General features: G+C 40.6%; 1 protein-coding gene across 1 annotated transcript in view; it reads right to left on the bottom strand.

Moving 5' to 3' along the window:
- Positions 1–8251: 8251 nt before the first annotated feature.
- Positions 8252–19383, bottom strand: part of LOC138980053 (uncharacterized) — a 39056-nt gene continuing 27924 nt past the window's right edge. The window contains exon 5 of the mRNA XM_070352848.1: positions 8252–10233. Within this exon, the coding sequence (XP_070208949.1) occupies positions 8970–10233 (1264 nt within the window). The 3' untranslated portion in view covers positions 8252–8969. The remainder of the gene's footprint in view (positions 10234–19383) is intronic.

Here is a 19383-nt window from a genome sequence, read left to right on the forward strand (position 1 = left end):
AATTCGTCCAGGTGGAAAAGGTTGTTCATATTACCCAATAGCATCACCTCGACATATGAAATTGACTGAAGTAACTTTTCTGTGTCAGTTTTGTTAATCGGAAGTGAGAATGACGTCATAATGAGTCGGCCTACGTCAGAAGTCGATCGACGTCTTGGCTATGCAGGGAGGGTGAGTATTTAAAGGGATAGATGTTCAAACATCTATACTTATTAGTTGCTCTGGTTCAAAGCGAAGCAAATGGGAAAATATATTTACAAATTGGACTTGTAATTGATTTGTGTCGCCCATTTCAGGTTGCGTGAACGTGAAATAGTTTAATAGGCCTACTAGTATACGCGCTCTCTCTGTCTCTGTCTCTGTCTCTGTCTCTGTCTCTGTCTCTCTCTCTCTCTCTCTCTCTCTCTCTCTCTCTCTCTCTCTCTCTCTCTCTTAATTAATTAATTAATCAACACACAACTTCGAATATTATTTTTTTAAGGCTACGTTCACTTTTATTTCAAATACATACAAAGAACTTTAACGGGTTCTTCATCTGACACTATTTCTTGGAGATTAAAGAGTCTACACAGACGAGAGAGTGATATGGACCCATAGTCGGGTATTGTGACCCGGGTCGAGTTACACGACAAAGGGGGGGGGACGAATTACCCGATCATGGTACTCGCTGAACATTGCTATTTACCATTGTTCCTGGGATAGCCTGAGATCTATAACTTTCGACTAGTTGTTATGAAAGCCAAAGCTTTTTTGCAGATCTGGTGCATTTTACGAATCAGCGGCTTCCATGCACTGACTGTTGTTTTTTTCGTGCAACAATTTTAGAGTGGAAACCATCAAAATTGACAAAGACTTACCGCTTTGCTGGGCCCGTTTATTTCGACATTTTTTTTCTTCAACTGATTCAGGTTGGGTAACTCTGGCTTATGAAATCGATGATAATCACCCCTGCAGTGTCATGTTCTTAAAATCGAGGGGGGACGACATACCCGAGGGGGTCGACTTGCCCTCCCTTCCCCTATAAAAGACGTCATGTGGTCACACCTTTCTCGAGAATTACGCGCCCTTCCAACCCTTTCGCTGCCAATCAAAACTTGCGTATATTCCTGACTGCCAGGGAATATTGGAATTCGGGGTGTAATAATTCACACAAAAATTCTAGCTCCAAACTGGCAGTAGGTAGGTAAGTAAAACCTATTTTATTTTTAAAGGAAATCGAACCAAGAATCTTTTTTTAGCGTCTAATCATGGAAATAATAATTAGTTTGGCTTATAATGATGTTTAGATATGAACTTTTGAAAAATCAGTCCGGCGCATCTTCCGGTGCCTGTGGAACAAACACAGGTGGCTGTTTTGCTTGCTCCAAGAAAGGATTATAATCACTGTCATCTACCTGTTTCCAACGAATCGTCCGAAAGAAGATCTCCCCCTTCTACTGTCAGTATCCATAATCATCTGCACCGCCTGTAGCGTCAGTCCGGCTTTGTTTTTCCCTGTCGACTGTCACCGTTAGCCATTTTGACGAGTCGAGATTTCTCTCCCCTACCCTGTCGCCAAGGCCGAAAATAGCCTTCAGACGCAAAACCGCGTCACCATTTATGTTTATTCATGAGAATGAGGTATTCTTCCAAGCCATTGGCTGCTATTTGTGTGTCAGCAGTGACGTAGCATTTCTGGAAAATCCCGCAACGGAGAAGACGGGTAAACCCGTCCTAAGGCGCTGCGGCTGCACAAGCGCATGACGGGTATACCCGTCAAAAGGCAGTCAAGGGGAATCGTAACGTCGCGTGCTTTTCGACTGCACATGCCGCGAGCGGAAATGGCGTTTATCACGGGGGATAACCGGTGTAACACGAAATTTTAACTCAACGAAAAATTGACTCCAGAGTACAAATCTCGTACGAAAAAAGAACTCCACAAGGAGCGACAAAATTACTCCCTCCACGAAATTTTTACTCCCAGTAAAAATCGCGTACGAGATTTTTACTCCCTGGTTTTATTTTGCGGTGAACGTTCGTACTCATTTATTTATTTATTTATTTATATGGGAGATTTATATAGCGCTTGACTTTCTCTAAGCGCTTTACATATTAATTTCTGCCGTGTGAGATGGAATTTTTTTACACAATATGTGGGAAGGTCGGGTGGAAGGACAAGGATATATATATATATAGCACAGGCAGAGGAGCATACAAAATAAGACACCGAAGACAGAGGTTGCTTTAACTTATCTTAACTTATCTTTTATTGAAGGAAATGTAACTAAGAATAACCACTCAGGTAGCTTATCTAAATCAGAAATATTCCAAAACAGTTTAGCTAAATCTGGTAGCAACCAGAGACAATGCTATAAGTTACAATTTAGAAATAATGAACAGAATTCTAATATAGACCAGAACTAGAAATTATGAATCCTGGTATTTACCAGTACCAGAATCAGCTAGAAACAATAATACAACCAGACACAATATATGCCAGAAATAGTGTAATAAGGTAATTATTATAGTAGCCAGAAATGTAAACTATGAATTCTGGTATCAACCAGAAACAATATATGTATTTAAGACCAGAATTTCTGGTGTAAACCAGAAAGCAGTGAAAAAAAGGTTATTATTCTGGTAGCAATGAAACCAGAAAGCAGTATAATTAAAAAGGCAATATTATTCTGGTAGCAACCAGAAAGCAGTGTAAAGAAGAAGGCAAGATTCTCCTCAGTGAGCACACTTGAAACCTAAAACACAAAATCTGCTGCTGACGCTACGTCGCGAAACACAAAGAATACTGAAAGAGACAGGTCTCGGAATTTAACACCACAAGTCGCGATCGACGGCTTACAAACTTCGCGACAAATTCGGGCAAAGGTCCGACGCGTTCACGGCGACAACACAATATGAGCAGCACACAGCTCACTATCACAAATCGCATTCTCTGCTCTAATCTAATGCTCGCTCTTTTAAGGACAGTGGTCACTTCCGATTCCCTGTGGCGATAAGCCAATAGGAAGGATACCCCGTGTAAGCCAACGGGGGGTGTCCTACTTAAAATGCCTGCCCAATGATAGGGATCGTTACCAAGGCAGAGATCGTTACAGAGGTGTTACACACCGGAAATATTACGAGCGGTTACAAGCTGATACATAATACTAGCTTAAGGGGGAAGAGGGCCCTGTCTGCATTACACACCGGATAAGGCTCATTAGATTACAAGCTGATACAAAGCTGATACGTAATACTAGCTAAAGGGGCCGGGAAAGTTATGGGATCTTACCACCTAGATTATAAATGAATCCGGTCAAGAGTCTACCCTACGATAGTAAACACACAATAAAGTACAATGCACAAAGACAACCAGGTATTATTTAGTCACTCCTTAGGCACTGATGGTTAGAGGTTACGCTGCTGCTTCTCACCATTTTAAGTTAGGGATATCCTAGCACAAAGGGCAGTATTTAAAGGGCAGCTGTCGGGTTGCCTGGTCTCAAAAATGCGCGGAGTCGCGTGCAAAAACGCGTTTAAGAGTTTTCCGAGTTGATTCAACTAAAGACTGTTGATTTGGTCCAGAAGAAGACACTTTCATCATTAGTTTGAAACCATTAAAATGCGTGAAACTTTCTGCTAGTTCTCACAATCCGCAAAAAAACGAAGCAGTTGGCAGGCCGAAACGACTCAAAATCCGCGTCCGACAACTCTGTCAGCACAAGAAAAGACGCCGCAGGGTTAGCCTTGCTGTGACGTCACTCGAGGAAGCCGATAAGGCCGCTGTGAAGTTTACAGTACAATGTAGACTACAGCTGGACATCTGTAATGCTGTACGCGTGATTGATTCTTGCACAAAGTAAAGTATTAGGATGGTGGTATCTTCTCAAGAGCCACGTTCCCATTTTCTCTTCTTTGATCTGACCGACTGCAACCTTTACAAGTCATTTCTAAAGTGGTTCACATGCTGTTGCTACTCCTCCAGTCCACCCGGTTAAACCATAAAGTTGCTCGTGTCCCTGGTCAGCAGACACTGTACACTTATGAAGAAGGTCCGCTTGAGGTGTCACACCAATTACCGTGTACGTGTGAGGTACTGAATTCAAGACAAAAGCCAACTCTGTCGGTGGGAAAATCTAGGAAAGAGATGATGATAATACATCTTCAGTTACTCACTCAAGTAGGTAGACGAGATAAGATAAAGGGAAGAGAGACGAAGACAAAGATGAAACAATGGATCTAGTGTGGAAAATGGGGGAGGGGGGTTCGGCCGCAAAAAATCAAAGATGAATTTGTCAAACTGTGTTTGTGATGGTTATCGTGTGTGTGTGTGTGTGTGTGTGTGTGTGTGTGTGTGTGTGTGTGTGTGTGTGTGTGTGTGTGTGTGTGTGTGTGTGTGTGTGTGTGTGTCTGTGTATATGTGTGATAACACGTGTGTCTGTGTGTGTCTGTGTGTGAGTGTGTTTGTGTGTGTGTTTGTGTTCCTCGACGCGTGACAATATCTGCCAATAAGTTGAACAAAAACAGGGTTCAAGTGGAACAAAAGCAGGAGGGGGACGGAAGACATGTTATGAACTCCGTTTTTTACTGCGAAATTTTGGCCTGGGAGAAGTCACCCCATCCCAAGTTTCTCTTCACCTACCCGTGAAGTATGCTTGAGGGCTTGACTAGACAACCCGATTGCGCCCATTACACGGCATAAAGAGAGCACCGTTCAACCCGGCCGATTCCGCGGCTGACGTCACGCGTCCAAGGGAAGTAATTTTCGAGCGGGCTGCATTGACTCGGCCAAGAATGCAAACTTTCTTCGATTAAAGACATTGTAGCATGTCTAAAGTCTTCGGACTTGTGTTATCAAGCTGTCAAAATCCCCAAGTAACTTTTAAGTATAGTTTCAGTTACATGATAACTCATTCTAAGGAACAGATTTTGAGAGCCACAACCCAACAGTTGCCCTTTAAAAGTAAACTCAATGTGACAAGCACATACACACACACACACACACACACACACACACACACACACACACACACACACACACACACACAGGGAATAGCTATAGACAGGGGAGGCAACTGGGTCGGGCAGGAGATAACACACACAAAGAGACGGGGTACGCCACTTGGCTACAATATGTCACGCATTCACATCGGCCAGTAAATCTCAAGTCATTACGGCGAATATTTACTTTTCACGGCCTGTTATTCCAAGTCACACGGGTATTTGGTGGAATTTTTATTTTTTATCTATGCCTGTTGTTATACGTGAAGGCAACGTATCTCATAATTATTACTTTAAAATCTAAATATGAACCATTCAAATAAAGTATGAGACCTCCCCTTACAGCATTTTCCTATACCCTGGCGCATAAATCAAATTGTTTAGTTGTGTGGTTGCTTGACTAAAACTAAATAAATCGGGTGACCCGTTCCAACGGCTCTGCGATATCACAGCAAACCATGAAGCACGCAAGAACGACCCAAGCTAAATTTAGAAATGTCGTATCGACCAAAATACTCCCAGGAAGCAAGTACCTTGCGTGAGGAAGCGTATGTTTCAAAATGCAAAGGATTGAATTGAATACATTTTAACAGACTGAAAATTCAGCATAACAGTACTAGTAACCCTTTTCCAAGAAACAGATCAAGTCTGCTGATTAATTATGAAGGAAAATTAAAAAAGATTAAAAGAATTTTAAACAATTGGAGCAGAAGACAGTTAACACCATTCGGTAGAATTACAATTTTGAAAACTTTGGTCCTTTCAAAATTGGTTTATTTATTAACTGTATTGCCAGACCCACCCGAAGAGTTTTTACGAGAAGTGAATGCAGCCTTTTATTCCTTCCTGTGGAATGGTAAACCTGCAAAGATTCGGCGTAATGGCGTTTGCAGACCCTATTGCAGTGGTGGTCTGAATATGATTGACATTTACACTTTTGTGGCATCAGTAAAGATAAATTGGATTCGCAGACTAAAGATGTTTGAATTTGATGTAAAAAAAAGCTTATTTTTGATATGATACCTGGAATGAAAGACATATTTAAAGTGGGTGCCGAGTATGTAAATGTGTTAATAAAACGATGTAGTAACAGTTTTTGGAAGGATGTTTTGAAACATTATAAGAAATGCTGTTCCTTAAGCGAGGTAATTAATGTGAATGATTTTGTTTCCGAATGTATACATTACAATTTGAACATTATACGAGACCACGGTACAATAGTAAATAAGGAATGGATTGAAAATGATGTAGTGTTTGTCCATCAGTTGCTACATTTAAATGGAAATTTCTTTACCTTTGAAGAATTTAGGTTAAATTTTCCTTTTGTTCAAACTAATTTTTTTATTCTATGAGGGAGTGATTAAATCAGGGCTACGAAAATATCAGAGAAAAGTACAATTTGATTCGTTGAATGGTTTTCAGATTAGGGATTATAAACCCTGGCAGATTATTTGTAGAGGCAAACAGGCAATTAAAGAAGTCTTTTTGAAATCAAAATTTGATGATAACCCTGCAGGCATGAACAGATGGAATATGTATTTTTACAACCTGAACTGGAAACAGATTTTTGAAAAGTGTTTCAAAACAACTAAGGACACACAGTTAAGATGGTTCCAGACCAGATTGCTTCACCGCATTCTTGGTGTTGCTAGCCGGCTATTTGTTCAAAAGATTCTTGACAGTCCCCTTTGTGCCTTTTGTAAAATTGAAAATGAAACAATTTCACATATATTTTGGTACTGCCCGCTTAGTCGGAAATTTTGGACTGACTTGGAAGATTTGTTAAACAGAAGTGGTATTTACCGCGCAAATGTTCTTTTTACAGAAGAATTTATTTTGTTTGGGTGTATGAACAATGTTAAGGTAGATGTGGTTTTGGATTTTATCATTTTGTTTGCAAAGTTTTATATTTATAAGAGTAAGTTACAAGAGACAAGGCCACTGTTAGAAATATTTCTAAGAAATTTATTTGAAATACAGATTTGAAATAGAAAAATATTCCAGTTTCAAATCTGGTAACATTACCAAATTTGTAGAATTATGGTCCCCATATGAAGAGTTGGTTAGGCCTAAAAAAAAAATAGGTGTGGTTACGGTAACCCGACCTACCCTATTTTTAGGGGCCGACCCTATAACTTTTTATTACATTTGTCAAAAAGAAAAAACACACAAAAAAAGAAAGCGAGTGCAGAAAACGCAATGAAAGCGAAAGCGCTCGAGTCGCACACTTATTTCCCTCTCAAGTAGGTTTAATTTGTACACATTAGAAAAAAAAGTTTAAAAAAAAAGTGATTGCCTACCTTCCTACCCTATTTTTTTGTGGCTATGTTACCGTAACCACACTTAATTTTTTTTTGGCCTTAGGTAGTACGCTAGGTTGTGCAGAGATGTGATGATATATATGTGTTTTGGCTTTGATTTTTGTTTGTTTCTTTTGTTTTGTTGTCTTTGTTTGACGGTATTATTAACTGACTGTATTATTATTAAGCAGGTAATACGTCCATAATGTCAAGTATTGTAATCTGCATGCTATGTTAAGCTCCGGCCTTACTTGTAGGAGAACGGTATGTTATATGTCCGTCTGTCTGTTATGTCCTAATGCTGTGTGTTGTGTATACTTGCAAAACATATCTATTATAAATGTTGATGGATGAATGATGATAAATTGTAGACGGATGCATGTTATTGATTAAAAACCCCACAATGATGTGCTTGGCAAAAAAACAAAAAAAAGTCTGCTAAGTAACCCAATGCACACGTGTATCATGTGTGTGTGTGTGTGTGTGTGTGTGTGTGTGTGTGTGTGTGTGTGTGTGTGTGTGTGTGTGTGTGTGTGTGTGTGTGTTTATTTTTGTTAGTAAAGCTGCCTTGCAAGAATGTGTTTTTTCATAAGACTTAGTAAACGACTTTGTAAAGTCCGTCCAATTCATTTGAAGTGATGGCCAAGTTTGGGCTCGCACATATAGGCATGCACGTACGCACGCACACCCACAAACACACACACAAACACACTCGCACACACACCAATTTACAGACAGACAGACAAACAGACACACACACACACACACACACACACATTCGCACACAAACACACCCGCACACACACAAAAACACGCCCACTTACACGGACAGAGACACACACACACATACACACACACACACGCACACACACACACATACATATGCCGCGCGCAAGAGTGCATCCATCACCACATTGTCTTAAAGAAAGAGAGGAAAGGAAACAAGCAGACAGAATGAGAGAAAAAAACTCCAAATCTTTTCTCGAACTAAAAGTTCAAGTCACAGCGACACCCACACAATGACAGCAGCAGTTTCAACACTGGGTATTGTTGCGGACTTCAGCGCACTGTCCACGATTTTTTTTTGAAGCACGAAATGCATGATGTTCGAAAGGAGTTTTGCCCTACTTTGATACGTGACGTGGTACCTAACGAGCAGTTTTTACAACATTTCTCTGCGTGACTTATCTCGATTGGGATAGGTGAGGCCGGGGTAGGTGACGCAATATCTAAACCTCCCGAGGTACATGCCCTACCCGTCCCTCCCTTGCACAGATTTCAATTAGGTTGAACAGTTTTTAGTTTTTAGTGAATCATTCACAGCGTTGAAATTGAGGGTTTCTGGGATTGCGTCTCATCTCATGTAATTATCCCATCTACAACGTATGAGGCAACTGTAGTTAGACATCGACTGAAGGAAAGTCTCGTCCAACTTCTATTAACATGCAACAAAACGTTTTCGTCTTCGGTCGGCCTTCCAGACGGACGGTCTAACATTGTTAACTACCGTACTACACTCTCCTCAGTGATTGCTCAGGTGAGTCAAAAACGAAAGAAAAAGGTCGTGAACTGTTTTGTTTTCACGACAAAGAATTCTCCTAAAACGTCTTGACAAACTTGCCCTGCAAGAAATGTTGCACTCGCTTTCCATCCAAACGGACACTGGCTGCTGGTCATAAAGTACCAAAGATTTCAAGCGTCAGTTGGTTGATTCATTCTGGATGGGTTGCCAGAAGCTTCGGTTACTTTGGTTGTGTGGCCAGTAGCTTGATTTGTTCTGGATAGGTTGCCAACTCTTGACTTGCCACAGCGACATAACAACGCTTGGAACAGCTCAGAGATGTGCTCTCGGAAACTGAGCTGAAAGAAGGCGTAGACAAAGGGGTTGACCACGTTCTGGAGGAATCTCACCTTGACTAACAGCGTAGTGACAACGTGCTCGACACAGCCAGGCTGACTGCTGTAATTGCTGAAAGGTAGGATGAGAACGGGGAAGATGTAGCAGAGGAAGAAGATGACGGTGACAGCGACCAGGGATATAGTGGTACGGCTGAGAGGCTTCAGTAGCTTAGCAGTCAGCTTCTTGGCGAATCTCAGTGGAGAAGATAACCTGCGGCTGACGATTGACAGAGATCCCAGCCTCGTCTGTGGTGGCGGTAGTGAAAACCTCGCTGATCTTCTGTGTGAAAAGCCAGCTGCCGGATCTGTAGCGCCTTTTGGCTTCCTCGGCTTTGAGAAGTCCCCGGACAGTTCCGCTGCAGGCGTCATGTCCTCTTTGGAATCTGTTTGTGCGATAGGCGATGATTGCAGAGCTTTTCGTTCTACTTCTTGAGAGAGACGACGCCGTTCAGGATCTTCATCTATCGTAGCATTGTCTCTGCGTTTAGAGACCTCTGGAGTTGGAGGATGAGCGGTGATGTCGTTATTCTTCACGGTTGTCACAGCCAGATCTGTACGCAAAGGCTTGCTTGTGCTTGGACGTGAGAGAGCGGGTGTGATTGGTATCGGTAATGCACCCTCACGCCCTGCTTCTCGTGCCCTTTCAATGAAGTCAGGGATGCTGTCCGTAGCGCTACTGACCTTGGTTTCACGTGCTTCAATCTCAGTCTCTGCAGCCTTACGCTCACCGCCACGGCCATATTTGCCGCTGTCATATCTTGCAGTATTACATGTTGTCAGTTCAGATTCCGCATGCTTGTGCTCGTCACCTTCAGACATGCCAGTGTCGAGTGGATCACTCTGGGATCTATTGACGGCGTTCTGTCCCGCTCGAGGAGCCTGCTTGTTACGAAGGGGAAGGGCGAGGTCAAGGTAGGCATTGTGGGCGGCTGAGGAAGATTTTCGTACTGGGTGCGATGGTGGAGGGTAGGGACGGATGATTGCGTGCTCCTTCACACTGGTCAGTACGCTCCGACAGATGGACGAGTTGAATTTGGATGTGGGTAGTTCTTCAGTACTGGTGACAGAAAGGGGGAAAAGTGGTCAAAATTCAAATCTCTAGTTTTGTTTTTGAAATATAGCTTTTCATAAAGCAGAAATACTGTAGTATCTGATGTACATAAGAAAAAATCACTGGTTCACATGGTTCTTACACAATCTAACTTTTAAAGCTGGTTCTTGTGTGTCTGTGTGTATGTACTTTGTATGATGACGATAGGACCCAAAACGGCTGCACGGACCAAGACAGGAATTGCAGAAAATGTTCTTTGCCACTTTGTTTGTTTGTTTGCTTAACGCCCAGCCGACCACTAAGGGCCATATCAGGGCGGTGCTGCTTTGACATATAACGTGCGCCACACACAAGACAGAAGTCGCAGCACAGGCTTCATGTCTCACCCAGTCACATTATTCTGACACCGACCAACCAGTCCTAGCACTAACCCCATAATGCCAGACGCCAGGCGGAGCAGCCACTAGATTGCCAATTTTAAAGTCTTAGGTATGACCCGGCCGGGGTTCGAACCCACGACCTCCCGATCACGGGGCGGACGCCTTACCACCAGGCCAACCGTGCCGGTTTCTTTGCTACTCGAGTCGTGTCACAGGTATTTGAAACAACCTATTGGTAACCTGCGTTTCTCCTTCCGAGGCGACGTGATGGCGCCACATTTGTTTGTTTATGGCTGTTCATCGCGAAACAACACAGCCGTATGCAGATTACGCCTCAGAACACTCTCGCATTTCGCAAAGACAACAATAATTTGCAACATTTCAAGAACTGCATCAGTTTTATTAGATACTATTTCAACAAAAATAGCACAAACACGACTATTATCAACAACACAGAACGGGAGGTAAGTCTTCAAAGACGCACCAAGTGTGCGTTCCTGTTTTTGGACGCCATTTTTGCTAGCATTTTCACAGCAAATCTTAATATTTCCATATCTATTGAATGATTTAGGTATTTTCTTTGATTGTGCCGATTCTCCTATATCTAATGTTCATATCATTTGTTCGATCGGTGGTACTTTGTATGGGCATCCCGTGGCAGCCTGTCAAACAAGGTCACCCCTAAAATCGACCTGACAAAAACCAATGTCCCGTATTTCAAAATTTGAAAAAAAAATCAGAATGTGCACTTACCAAACACTTCTGACTACCATTTGAAAGGCCATGCAATTTCCTGTTCAGAGGATTTTTTTTCATGCACCTTACGTCTCTAGTCTTGATGTTGCCTTTTGTGAAAGGCGGTTGGTGTCAACCCCGTCGCGATATAACCTTGAACGGTTGAAAACGACGTTAAACACCAAATAAAGAAAGAAAGAAAGGTGTCAACCGTTTCAGAGGCCAAAAAAGGCACGTTTTGCTGCCATTTTTGAGGGGTCTTCCACTGAAAGAGCCATATTTGCTTAAAGGCACAGTAAGCCTCCCGTAAACCATCACAGAGCTCCCCGAGCGTCTACATACAGGACAAGCATACTTCCATTTGAACGCTCACCGAACGGGAACATCCTGGCTGCTTTCTGTCGAGCGTGAGAAATTTTCAAAGAATTTATTTTCGTGGACTTGCTCCTCTACAACAATGGCGCCTCGTTTTGGTGCTGGACGGCTGTTATGAATATTCATTACCGGAAATCACGCCCGGACAGTAAGCCTCCCGTAAACCATCACAGATACTGTCAGGATTTTACACACAGTACAAACACCCTTCCATTTGAACGCTCACCAAACGGGAACATCCTAGGTGCCCTACGTAAAGAGCAAGCAATTTTTGAAGAATTAATTTTGCAGATTGTCTCGAACACTTTTTGGACCCATCCTGAACTCAGGTCAAAAATGAGTTACTTCCCTTCGGGTCTCATTCTATCGATGTAAACTGGCGATAGCCGTGGATCGATGATTATCAGAATGTTTTTGGACCGTAATGCGTTTTTGCGCTAGACCTAACTTTTAAAATCTAAATAATAAATTGACAGCTTGTTACACAAACATTCTTTAATCATAAAAGAATTATTTTTTCATCAAGACAAGATCAGTACCATTCGAAGTTGTGAAAGTTTGAAAAAAGAAAAGCCCGGAAGCAGGGTCACGCAAGGGTCGTAGCAGACGACGGTTTATGCATTGATCGCCGTTCCTCTCAACAATCAAAAGCCATCGCTAGAGTTCTTGTGAACCACAGTCCCCCTCTCTCTCTCTCTTTCTCTTTCTCTCTCTCTCAGTCTCTCTGTCTCTAACACACACACGCACACACACACACACACACACACACACACACACACACACACACACACACACACAATCGGCACACACACACACATACACGCACGCACACACACCCACACACACACAGACAACCCTCTCTTTCTCTCTCTCTCACTCAGTCTCTCTGTCTACAACACACACATTATCTCGAACAGACTCAAACGTACACATATACGTACAGGCAAACACACTCACACACACACACACACACCACACACACACACATACACACACTCGCACACACACACACACACACACACTCACACAAACTACCGCGCGCCCGCCGCAGACTCTATCAAATCAGCACACCGCTCTGGCTAAAACATAACCTCAGCACACGCCAAGGATGAAAATCTCTACGGCGACTGTATGCAGTAAACAAGTCGCGTAAGGCGAAAATACAACATTTAGCCAAGTAGCTGTCGAACTCACAGAATGAAACTGAACGCAATGCAACGCAGCAAGACCGTATACTCGTAGCATCGTCAGTCCACCGCTCACGGCATAGGCAGTGAAATTGACAAGAAGAGCGGGGTAGTAGTTGCGCTGGGAAGGATAGCACGCTTTTCTGTACCTCTCTTCGTTTTAACTTTCTGACCGTGTTTTTAATCCAAACATATCATATCTATATGTTTTTGGAATCAGGAACCGACCAGGAATAAGATGAAATTGTTTTTAAATTGATTTGGACAATTTAATTTTGATAATAATTTTTATATATTTAATTTTCAGAGCTTGTTTTTAATCCGAATATAACATATTTATATGTTTTTGGAATCAGCAAATGATGGAGAATAACATAAACGTAAATTTGGATCGTTTCATAAAAAAAAATATTTTTTACAATTTTCAGATTTTTAATGACCAAAGTCATTAATTAATTTTTAAGCCACCACGCTGAAATGCAATACCGAAGTCTGGGCTTCGTCGAACATTACCCGACCAAAATTTCAACCAATTTGGTTGAAAAATGAGGGCGTGACAGTGCCGCCTCAACTTTCACGAAAAGCCGGATATGACGTCATCAAAGACATTTATCACAAAAATGAAAAAAACGTTCGGGGATTTCATACCCAGGAACTCTAATGTCAAATTTCATAAAGATCGGTCCAGCAGTTTAGTCTGAATCGCTCTACACACACACACACACACAGACAGACACACACACAAACACGCACATACACCACGACCCTCGTCTCGATTCCCCCCTCTACGTTAAAACATTTAGTCAAAACTTGACTAAATGTAAAAAGACGATCATCGATAATTTTTCTTGTGCGTTCCCATCTTCAGCAAATGTAAACCAGCACTCAGATCTGCCTGAAACTTTGGCAACAATTGCCTCAATCATATTTGGCTTAGCATGCAAAGTCACGATTTTTTGTCCTTAAACCCTGAATTAAGAATATTTGTTTATATCTTTCGGAAAAGTTATGTAATACGACACGCTTGTTATACACGTTCACAAAAATCCACACACATTCTGAACAGCCTATTGGTCATAACTTCTAAAATTTTCAAAGCAATTCAATGAGAACTTGAGCAGATATGGCTCTCTAAATGGAGGACCCCCTCAAAAATGGCCGCAAAACGTGCCTTTTTTGGCCTCTGAAACGGTTGACACCTACAGCCTTTGACAAAAGGCTACACAAATACTAAAGACGTAAGGTGCATGAAAAAAAATGCTCTGAACAGGAAATTGAATGGCCTTTCTAACGGTAGTCAGAAGTGTTTGGTAAGTGCACATTCTGATTTTTTTGCAGATTTTAAAATACGGGGCATTGGTTTTTGTCAGGTCGATTTTAGGGGTGACCTTGTTTTACAGGCTGCCACGAGATGCCTATACAAAGTACCACCAATCGAACAAATGATATGAACAGTAGACATAATTACCTTTTCCAGCATATACAGTTCAATTAAAATGGCTTGTGGTTTAATGCTTTTCTGAACGAGCAAAAATTGTTGGAATAATTTTTTGGCCAAGTTTATAAAAATAATATTTAAAAAATCCTGCTCTTGGGTTTGTTTGTCTTTAAACAATGACAATTTATCTGAGGGATTCGTTTGAAAGTAACAAAATGGCAAACGCATACTACCCCGCCTCCCCTTATACAACTGAATCAAACCGAAGGGATAATCAAATTTAACTTAATTAGACTATAAACTAAATCAAACTATCAATTGTATTGTATGGTATTGTAAACCTACCCTGAAGCCCTCCTTCTTCACGTCATTGTATTGTATTTTATTCCCCCCTCTGCTTCTTTACCTCTGTAAACTTGTAGAGCTAGTTATTTTTCGATAAACACCCAGCAACCAAACAAATAACGAGCCAGCAACTATGGCAATCCGAATGGTGCAAAAGTCCCTTTTAGCTCTTGATGTCTAAATAACACATTATTTAGCTAAATAACGCGTTATTTAGCTAAACAATGCTTTATTTAGCTATATCATGCATTATTTAGCTAAATAATGCATTGTTTAAATTAAACAATGCATTATTTACAGATACAGAAAAAAGAGAGCCCAGAGCACTAAATAATGCATTGTTTAGCATAAATAAGAGATTGTGTTTGTAAATAACTCATTATTTATAAATAATTACGCGTTTTCTCTAAACAATATATTATATGTAAATAAAGTGTTATTTAAATAAATAAAATATTATTTAGATAAATAAAATATTATTAATCTAAATAAAATATTATTTAGATAAATAAAATATTATATGTAAATAAAATATTATTTATCTAAATAAAATATTATTTATCTAAATAAAATATTATTTATCTAAATAATTTATTATTTAGATAAATAATTTATTATTTAGATAAATAATTTATTATTTAGATAAATAATTTATTATTTAGATAAATAATTTATTATTTACTGTTTTTGCCTTGAAATAGTATTATTACACTAAATAATGCTTTATATAGCTATATAATAGGTTTCCGCTATATAATTCATGATTTGGTAAATAATACATTATATACCGTAAATAAAATATTATATACCGTAAACAATTCATTGTTTAGCGCATCGCGAAGCCGTTTTTTCTCTTGTTGTTTTTTTCCACGTGTTTCCGTGGATCCACGAGAGCTCTGTTGATTCTCAAACTGACCAATCAGACAACTAGCATCTGTACACTAATTAAAGTCCCATTGTTGAGTGTGACGAAAACTCGTGGTGACGATTTTAAAACATGTTGGGTCACGCATGGTCCAATCTTACATGGTCCAATCTTACATGGTCCAACCTTACATGGTCCAACCTTACATGGTCCAACCTTACATGGTCCAATCTTACATGGTCCAACCTTACATGGTCCAACCTTACATGGTCCAATCTTACATGGTCCAATCTTACATGGTCCAACCTTACATGGTTCAACCTTACATGGTCCAATCTTACATGGTCCAATCTTGCATGGTCCAATCTTACATGGTCCAATCTTACATGGTCCAACCTTACATGGTCCAACCTTACATTGTCCAACCTTACATGGTCCAATCTTACATGGTCCAACCTTACATGGTCCAACCTTACATGGTCCAATCTTACATGGTCCAATCTTGCATGGTCCAATCTTGCATGGTCCAACCTTACATGGTCCAACCTTACATGGTCCAACCTTACATGGTCCAACCTTACATGGTCCAATCTTACATGGTCCAACCTTACATGGTTCAACCTTACATGGTCCAATCTTACATGGTCCAATCTTGCATGGTCCAATCTTACATGGTCCAACCTTGCATGGTCCAACCTTGCATGGTCCAATCTTACATGGTCCAACCTTACATGGTCCAACCTTACATGGTCCAACCTTACATGGTCCAATCTTACATGGTCCAACCTTACATGGTCCAACCTTACATGGTCCAATCTTACATGGTCCAATCTTGCATGGACCAATCTTGCATGGTCCAACCTTGCATGGTCCAATATTACATGGTCCAACCTTACATGGTCCAACCTTACATGGTCCAACCTTACATGGTCCAATCTTGCATGGTCCAATCTTACATGGTCCAACCTTGCATGGTCCAACCTTGCATGGTCCAATCTTACATGGTCCAATCTTACATGGTCCAACCTTACATGGTCCAACCTTACATGGTCCAACCTTACATGGTCCAATCTTACATGGTCCAACCTTACATGGTCCAATCTTACATGGTCCAATCTTGCATGGTCCAATCTTACATGGTCCAACCTTGCATGGTCCAACCTTACATGGTCCAATCTTACATGGTCCAATCTTGCATGGTCCAATCTTACATGGTCCAACCTTGCATGGTAAGATTGGACCATGTAAGGTTGGACCATGTAAGGTTGGACCATGCAAGGTTGGACCATGTAAGATTGGACCATGCAAGATTGGACCATGCAAGATTGGACCATGTAAGGTTGGACCATGTAAGGTTGGACCATGTAAGATTGGACCATGTAAGGTTGGACCATGTAAGGTTGGACCATGTAAGGTTGGACCATGTAAGATTGGACCATGTAAGATTGGACCATGCAAGGTTGGACCATGTAAGGTTGGACCATGTAAGATTGGACCATGCAAGGTTGGACCTTGTAAGGTTGGACCATGTAAGGTTGGACCATGTAAGATTGGACCATGTAAGATTGGACCATGCAAGGTTGGACCATGCAAGGTTGGACCATGTAAGATTGGACCATGCAAGATTGGACCATGTAAGATTGGACCATGTAAGGATGGACCATGTAAGATTGGACCATGCAAGATTGGACCATGTAAGGTTGGACCATGTAAGGTTGGACCATGTAAGGTTGGACCATGTAAGGTTGGACCATGTAAGGTTGGACCATGTAAGATTGGACCATGCAAGGTTGGACCATGCAAGGTTGGACCATGTAAGGTTGGACCATGTAAGATTGGACCATGCAAGGTTGGACCATGCAAGGTTGGACCATGCAAGGTTGGACCATGTAAGATTGGACCATGCAAGATTGAACCATGTAAGATTGGACCATGTAAGGTTGAACCATGTAAGGTTGGACCATGTAAGATTGGACCATGTAAGATTGGACCATGTAAGGTTGGACCATGTAAGGTTGGACCATGTAAGATTGGACCATGTAAGGTTGGACCATGCAAGATTGGACCATGCAAGGTTGGACCATGTAAGGTTGGACCATGTAAGGTTGGACCATGTAAGGTTGGACCATGTAAGGTTGGACCATGTAAGATTGGACCATGTAAGGTTGGACCATGTAAGGTTGGACCATGTAAGGTTGGACCATGTAAGATTGGACCATGCAAGGTTGGACCATGCAAGGTTGGACCATGTAAGATTGGACCATGCAAGATTGGACCATGCAAGATTGGACCATGTAAGGTTGGACCATGTAAGGTTGGACCATGTAAGGTTGGACCATGTAAGGTTGGACCATGTAAGGTTGGACCATGTAAGATTGGACCATGCAAGGTTGGACCATGCAAGGTTGGACCATGCAAGATTGGACCATGCAAGATTGGACCATGTAAGATTGGACCATGTAAGGTTGAACCATGTAAGGTTGGACCATGTAAGATGGGACCATGTAAGATTGGACCATGTAAGGTTGGACCATGTAAGGTTGGACCATGTAAGATTGGACCATGTAAGATTGGACCATGCGTGACCCAACATGTTTTAAAATCGTCACCACGAGTTTTCGTCACACTCAACAATGGGACTTTAATTAGTGTACAGATGCTAGTTGTCTGATTGGTCAGTTTGAGAATCAACAGAGCTCTCGTGGATCCACGGAAACACGTGGAAAAAAACAACAAGAGAAAAAACGGCTTCGCGATGCGCTAAACAATGAATTGTTTACGGTATATAATATTTTATTTACGGTATATAATGTATTATTTACCAAATCATGAATTATATAGCGGAAACCTATTATATAGCTATATAAAGCATTATTTAGTGTAATAATACTATTTCAAGGCAAAAACAGTAAATAATAAATTATTTATCTAAATAATAAATTATTTATCTAAATAATAAATTATTTATCTAAATAATAAATTATTTATCTAAATAATATTTTATTTAGATAAATAATATTTTATTTAGATAAATAATATTTTATTTACATATAATATTTTATTTATCTAAATAATATTTTATTTAGATAAATAATATTTTATTTATCTAAATAATATTTTATTTATTTAAATAACACTTTATTTACATATAATATATTGTTTAGAGAAAACGCGTAATTATTTATAAATAATGAGTTATTTACAAACACAATCTCTTATTTATGCTAAACAATGCATTATTTAGTGCTCTGGGCTCTCTTTTTTCTGTATCTGTAAATAATGCATTGTTTAATTTAAACAATGCATTATTTAGCTAAATAATGCATGATATAGCTAAATAAAGCATTGTTTAGCTAAATAACGCGTTATTTAGCTAAATAATGTGTTATTTAGACATCAAGAGCTAAAAGGGACTTTTGCACCATTCGGATTGCCATACAATCAACAGTAGTGATTGATTTCGGCACTTGATTATGGCAATCCGAATGGTGCATGATTGGACCATGCAAGGTTGGACCATGTAAGGTTGGACCATGTAAGATTGGACCATGCAAGATTGGACCATGTAAGATTGGACCATGTAAGGTTGAACCATGTAAGGTTGGACCATGTAAGATTGGACCATGTAAGATTGGACCATGTAAGGTTGGACCATGTAAGGTTGGACCATGTAAGATTTGACCATGTAAGGTTGGACCATGTAAGGTTGGACCATGTAAGGTTGGACCATGCAAGGTTGGACCATGTAAGATTGGACCATGTAAGGTTGGACCATGTAAGGTTGGACCATGCAAGGTTGGACCATGTAAGGTTGGACCATGTAAGGTTGGA

The sequence above is a fragment of the Littorina saxatilis genome, linkage group LG11, assembly GCF_037325665.1.
Source record: "Littorina saxatilis isolate snail1 linkage group LG11, US_GU_Lsax_2.0, whole genome shotgun sequence".
Classification (NCBI taxonomy): Eukaryota; Metazoa; Mollusca; class Gastropoda; order Littorinimorpha; family Littorinidae; genus Littorina; species Littorina saxatilis.